The 5847-nt window shown below is 35.1% G+C and overlaps 1 protein-coding gene across 5 annotated transcripts; it reads right to left on the reverse strand.

Annotated features, from left to right (window-relative positions):
* On the reverse strand, window positions 1-4151 carry LOC113779659. Of its 5 annotated transcripts, none has more exons than XM_027325334.1 (7): window positions 3981-4151; window positions 2455-2938; window positions 1455-1602; window positions 1109-1245; window positions 582-650; window positions 406-474; window positions 1-315 (listed from the first exon to the last, which is right to left on the reverse strand). In XM_027325334.1, the coding sequence occupies exons 2-7, from the start codon at window positions 2644-2646 to the stop codon at window positions 229-231; spliced, it is 702 nt and encodes a 233-aa protein (XP_027181135.1). In that variant the 5' UTR covers window positions 2647-2938; window positions 3981-4151; the 3' UTR covers window positions 1-228. The 5 variants fall into 5 exon arrangements, with proteins under 5 accessions (XP_027181135.1, XP_027181131.1, XP_027181133.1 ...); XM_027325330.1 differs by having other exon boundaries at window positions 1109-1248; XM_027325332.1 differs by having other exon boundaries at window positions 1109-1248; window positions 4044-4145.
* Window positions 4152-5847: the final 1696 nt, after the last annotated feature.

A 5847-nucleotide genomic window follows, 5' to 3' on the forward strand; every position in this document is an offset into this window, starting at 1 on the left:
TGCAAGAAAACAAATTAGGAAAATATCAGATCAGATCATCAGAGGGTTACTGCCCCAACAGCACATTCAGACAGATGTTAACAGAGGTACTTGGATTTTTTACCTACAGCCTACCACACAATCCCAGATGTCTACATCAGGCATTAGCAATCTATCATTAGAGCTGAACTACGTTAGGGTTCATACTACTATATACTTATACTACAAGCAACCAGTTTTACGGTTTTTCTACAATCGCTCTCGATGTGCATCGATCGCTCTCAACCTCTTTGCTGCACGGACGAATTCTACGACCACTTGTACCTCGTCCACTTGCTGTCGTGAAAATCAGAATGAAACATAAGAAAATTTTCAATTGTGATGTCAGGGCATGTTGGTCATAATGCAGAGACAGAGAGAACCAACCTGAGAAGAAAAGTGCTGCTGGACAATGTTAGAAAGTTGTTCCTTTGTAAGGCTAGAATTAATACTGGCCTGAAGTCCAAATTGTAAATCAGCAACTTAAGCAGAAATATAAAGTTACTTTTGAACAATTCATAGGAAAAAGAAATCCAGAATTTGGAAAAGCTAGCAAGACGTACTAGCTTGAATCTCTGGCAGTATCTCCACAATGAGCCAGTTCCCAATTTTGCCATGTTCGATCCGCGGTGCTGAAGAAACAAAGGTGGCAAAGAGACAGGTTAGTCCACAAGGCAAACATCTTAGAGCCAGCAAAAGAGATATGCATAAGTATTGACCCCAATGACAATGATGGTTGTAACTTCCAAAATTGTTTTAATTGGTAAAACATGATAATGACAAAAGTTGAGCACTTTTTGACAAATAGTGAATTGAGTTTACCCAAAAAAAAACTATTCATTTAGCAGCTGAAATCCTTTCACTTGTCCTAGGAAAATTAACGACAAAATAAATGCACTCTGATGTTGGAAAGAAATGTCCGGAGGAAACTACCGCTAAATCAGATCTTGATGTATTTGGAATGAAGGGCTCTGAATTTAAGCGAGGGGCAATAACTAGCTCTTGCAATACAAAAGACAAATTTCTAGAATGCTGAATACACGCTTGCCATAACCGTGACAAGGACAAAACCTCCATTTATTGTGCTCACCTGTTGAGGGGCATGGCTATTAGATTTAAGTTCGCTAACACTGTTGCGACTGATTGACTTTGCGGATGCCGATGGAACCAATGGCCTTGCATATCGGACTCTCGCCTTACTGAGTTTGCTGAACTCAATACCAGCAGCTACTGGAAAGAAACAAAGAAATTTAGAGCAATGAATCACCAATATGAGGCATAGTCAAGGTTTTAGCTTAGCATTTCCTCTTAAAGGTTTAGCAAGCCATTTCTTGCAAAATTATGGTTTCACAAAAATGTTGGAGGATTAGAAAAATCATTTGCCCCAAATAGATTTGTACGTCCACCCTTATTATCTATTAGTAAAGGATACTTACAAAAACGATGACTCTCCTTTTCACCAACTTCACAGCCACTGCTAGAGTCATCAAAATCATAATCATCATCTTCTTCATTCCCAGTCGGAGGTTCCAACACACTCAAAGCATTCCTTTGCAATTTAACTTCATCCCCATTTTTCAAAACCTTCATGATTGGATCATACAAGTACCTTCAGCCAAGTACTCCATAACAACAGGAAAAAGAAGGCGGTAAAAAAGAAAAATACGCAGAAAACACTGAGACTCCACGAGTTCAACATATCCCTTTGTCTTTACATATGAATGAATGTGTTCTTTGTATCTTGTATATTCTTGCATAAAATTAATGAGATCTATACACTTCACAATTTTTTTTTATTCAGAAAGAATAAAATTTTCTGCAAGGACAATAAAAAAGCAAAAAAAGAATGGCAAAGTTCCCTGAAACTAAAAAGAGAAAATTAGATTAAAAAGCAATAGTTGTCAGACCTCTTTATCGTAGTAGTCCTAGATTGATTGATTGCGGATACTTATGGAAAAACAAACTTCTACGAAAACTTTCCAGGAAAATAAATAAAGGAAAGTGAGTGTTTTTCTGTGTGTGTTGGATTTGTCCATCTTTCAATCAATCTAGGATTGTAAAAGCGTAATCTTGTAGGAGTAAATTTTGTTTGAAGTAGATATGTTCTGTCGTGGTGGTATTACTGAGCTGATATACTCTCTGGTTCCTCAACTTCACTAATTGATTGCCTAAAAAAAGTCTTCTGCGAAAATTTACAAATTCGTGAATACTTCCCAATTTTGTATTGTTTTGGGTCATGCTTATGAGCTCAATATAGGAAAACAGTCACTTTGAAATCAGGAGAACTTCAAAAAAAAAAGAAAAAGAAAAGACAAACATAAATTATACTAAAATAGCATAATCTGGAAAAAAAAAAAAGACACTTATCACAATTGAAACGCAAGAAATCAATAATACTAAAACAGAAATAAGATGCAATATAATTCGAGAATATACCAGCCAATGCCAACCACCAAGCCCAACAGCCTTCTTGACAACACCTTGAAGACCCACCAAAACACTCTTGGTCCTGTTGTTTCCAGTCACAATGACTTTAGTATGCCTAGGAAGAACAGACAATTCTTCATCGCCACTCTCCTCGCGAAAGGGTGATAGAACCCGCGAAGAACATAGCTCAGTCTCAAGCATTTCCTCGGTCTAAATTGCTAACTTGTAAAATTAAGAGCTCCAATTGAAGAAAAAAACCTAACTCAATTCATCAACTTTTACCCTCTGCATCTACTCTGTTTCCATTCTCTTCTCTGATACCTTATCTCATGCAGGAGGTTGAATTGAACCAATACGAGAAACAGAATTTAGAGTTGTCCCTTTTACTTAGAAGTCAAAGACCTTTCTTCCGCAGATAACTCCAATTCAATTGCTTGCAGGGTAAGAACTGATCATGGAATTTCCTGAAAAGACCAATCTTCAACTGGGATTCCTGGAAAAAGAAAATTTTCAGATACGTTGTAGAAAAATTTGACAGGCGTAATATTAATTCATGTTAGAAAAGATCTGACACAAACTCTTGAAAGGAATGCATAATAAATCAAATGAACCATCAAAGCATTGAATCTCCTTGGAGTTCACGGACTTGGATTGGTCGTGTTTATTAGTACTACTGTATCATTGATTACCAATCTTACACACACTAGTGTGCGTGCACAGTGCACACAAAGAGACTCGCACACAAAAACAAATAAACAAAATTAATTCATACACCAATTTCAATTCGTCGTAATTTCTCATTTCCATCAAGGAAAAATCCCATATATTTTAAATTAACCGCTCTTATACGGATTCATTCAACGGGAGAACAAAGATCGTCACTTTAATATAATCTAAATTGAGAAGAAGTCTTGGAAAAGAGGAAGCAATAAAGACGGAGGATCAGTAGAAGAATCACTCATTATTAACCATTCAAAATTGTATAATCCAAAAACTTTCCTGATTTCATACTTGCACATTGAGTAAAACACGATTGATTTCATGAACTAGTCCATTTAAACAAACAAAAAGCAGCAGCCCAAAAAAATTGAAATGCATGAAACAGTAAGAAGAAGAGCCTGAAATTGACAATCTTGATTACAGGAAGGCACAAAAAGGAAGGAGAAAAAAGAAAGGAACAAAAGAAGAAGAAAAGACAACAGAAATGGTAAGAAAATTACTCCAAGGGACTGAAATTCGAAACCTCGTATTCAGAAACAAATGCATCAATCTCAAAATGGTGCGTTTTACTCGACACTACAACAATATGGTCCTACTTCCAGTGCTGGGAGAAGCATTTTCATGGGCTAGAAAGAAAACAAAGAAATGCGAAATTTGAAGCGGAAATTGGGAGAAATGCCAAGAATCTGATGGGAGAAGTATCAGAGACGAACAACAAGAAGAGCAACCAAAAGAGCAAAAAAAAATGCACGAATTTTCAGACAGAGAGAGAGAGGGGCAGAAGAAAAATACATACACACAAAATAAATGCTTACCAACTACTTCTTCTACTAGTAAATAATACTAATCCCATGAGAGAATACAAATTAAAAAGCCACCTTCTTCTTCTACTTCTATTTCTGCTACCACCAGACTCCCTCACTGCTTCCTCAATTCTCTCTGCCGCTGCTGAAAAATGCTCTGCTTTAATTTACTACTACAACCAAAATCATAAGAGTGAGAAATAGGCCCACTTCTTGTACGGTCTGCCCATACATCATCTCTCCCTCATTATTATTACTTAGTAGCATTACTCGGTGTTTTTTCAAAAAAAAAAAAAAAATTGAATTGACCGGTTGTAAAGGTAGCGGCTCCATATTAGTCGAGGATGAAGAAAGAGGAGGGTAGTTGGCGGCTTTGGCTCCATTGTGGTGGGTGCTGGCTGAGTGGCTTAGCCTTTTGTCGTTTGTAACGGACTAGTTGTCCACTTGTCCTTAAATCCTTATCCTTGTTTTCACATGGGTTGATTAATTGCTTTAAAGCCCCTCTTCTTTTTTGCATAAAGTCCATGTTGCTGCCTAGTGATTTCTTTCTAATCCTTGTTAGAATGGATGTAAATTTTTAAACTTGTTTTTTTCTCTGTTCTTTGAGGTTTGGTTTATGTGTGTTTAGTAAGGTCAAGTAGAAAAAGAGTTTTTTATGAGAGTGCACACATTTGAACAATGTTGAGGACTTTATATTATGTGTATAACATTTGAGATAGATGTTCGAGGAATCAAGATATTAAATCTTTATGAATTAAGTGATGTATTGTCTTTTTTTTTTTTAGCAAGTTGGCAATTTTAACTTGAAAAATGATATGACTTTTAGGGATGCTGCTATATCATTTTAAATAAATCTTATATACACTGATGGTATATATATTATCACGGTTGGATATATGACACATATACAAAATTTGAGTTTCAAATTCAAATTCGTATTATGTGTCATGCATCTAATAATGGCGAAAGTGTATGCACTGTCAGTTAGTGTATCTAAAATCAATCTTATCATTTTTGTTAAAATACTAGTCCTTTGTCCATTTAGACAATCTAAAAGACCGCATATATTCATAATGTCATGGCTAGTATTTCTTCTTAATAAAGTATGAGGAGTACATATAACAAATTAGTACTTGCTATAAATTTTAAAGAGTCAATAGGATGATAAAATTATCTTACAGCTTTGTAGTGCAAAATATTTACGATAATTTCAAATAAAAAAGACTGTCTCTACAATAAGGAAGACAAAAGAAACACTTTTTAAAATTTTGATTTAAAAAGTGTGGTTAATACTTACAGATTATGCTATTTTTCAATTTGATAATAATGCTAGATTCAGCATTTAGATACTAAATTATCACATATACTAGAAACAATTGTACTCACTTTTTCGAAAGAAAAAAAAGGTTAAAAGAGTGTTGGATTGAATAATGAAAGACACATTTCTGTGTGGCACCTCACAAGAATATCATAGTGCGTAGTGCTACACTTCCCAAAAGTTTAGAAGCAACAGTATACTTACAAAGCGTCGAGAAGCTGGTTTGTTTGGATAGAGTATTATTTGAAATAATTACTGTAACACTTTTTGTGATGTGATGTATGTGAGATAAAAAGTTGATTGGGAATATAAAAAGTTGGGTTGGAAAATGTGTTTATGATGCAAGCGAAATATTATTTGAAATAATATGTGTATCCAAACAATAAAATTTCTTAACCATCGTGATTGTCCAGTAGTATCTCGTAGATCACTAGTTTGAATCCTACCACACTTGCACTCTTGAGCAAGGCTTTACAAGTCAGGAGGCAGATTAATCTGGTTGAGTTGAAATGCCACATTTTGTTGAAAAAAAAAAAAATAGAAGTATATCACGGCTTAAGT

The sequence above is a fragment of the Coffea eugenioides genome, chromosome 8 (genome assembly GCF_003713205.1).
Source record: "Coffea eugenioides isolate CCC68of chromosome 8, Ceug_1.0, whole genome shotgun sequence".
Lineage (NCBI taxonomy): Eukaryota > Viridiplantae > Streptophyta > Magnoliopsida > Gentianales > Rubiaceae > Coffea > Coffea eugenioides.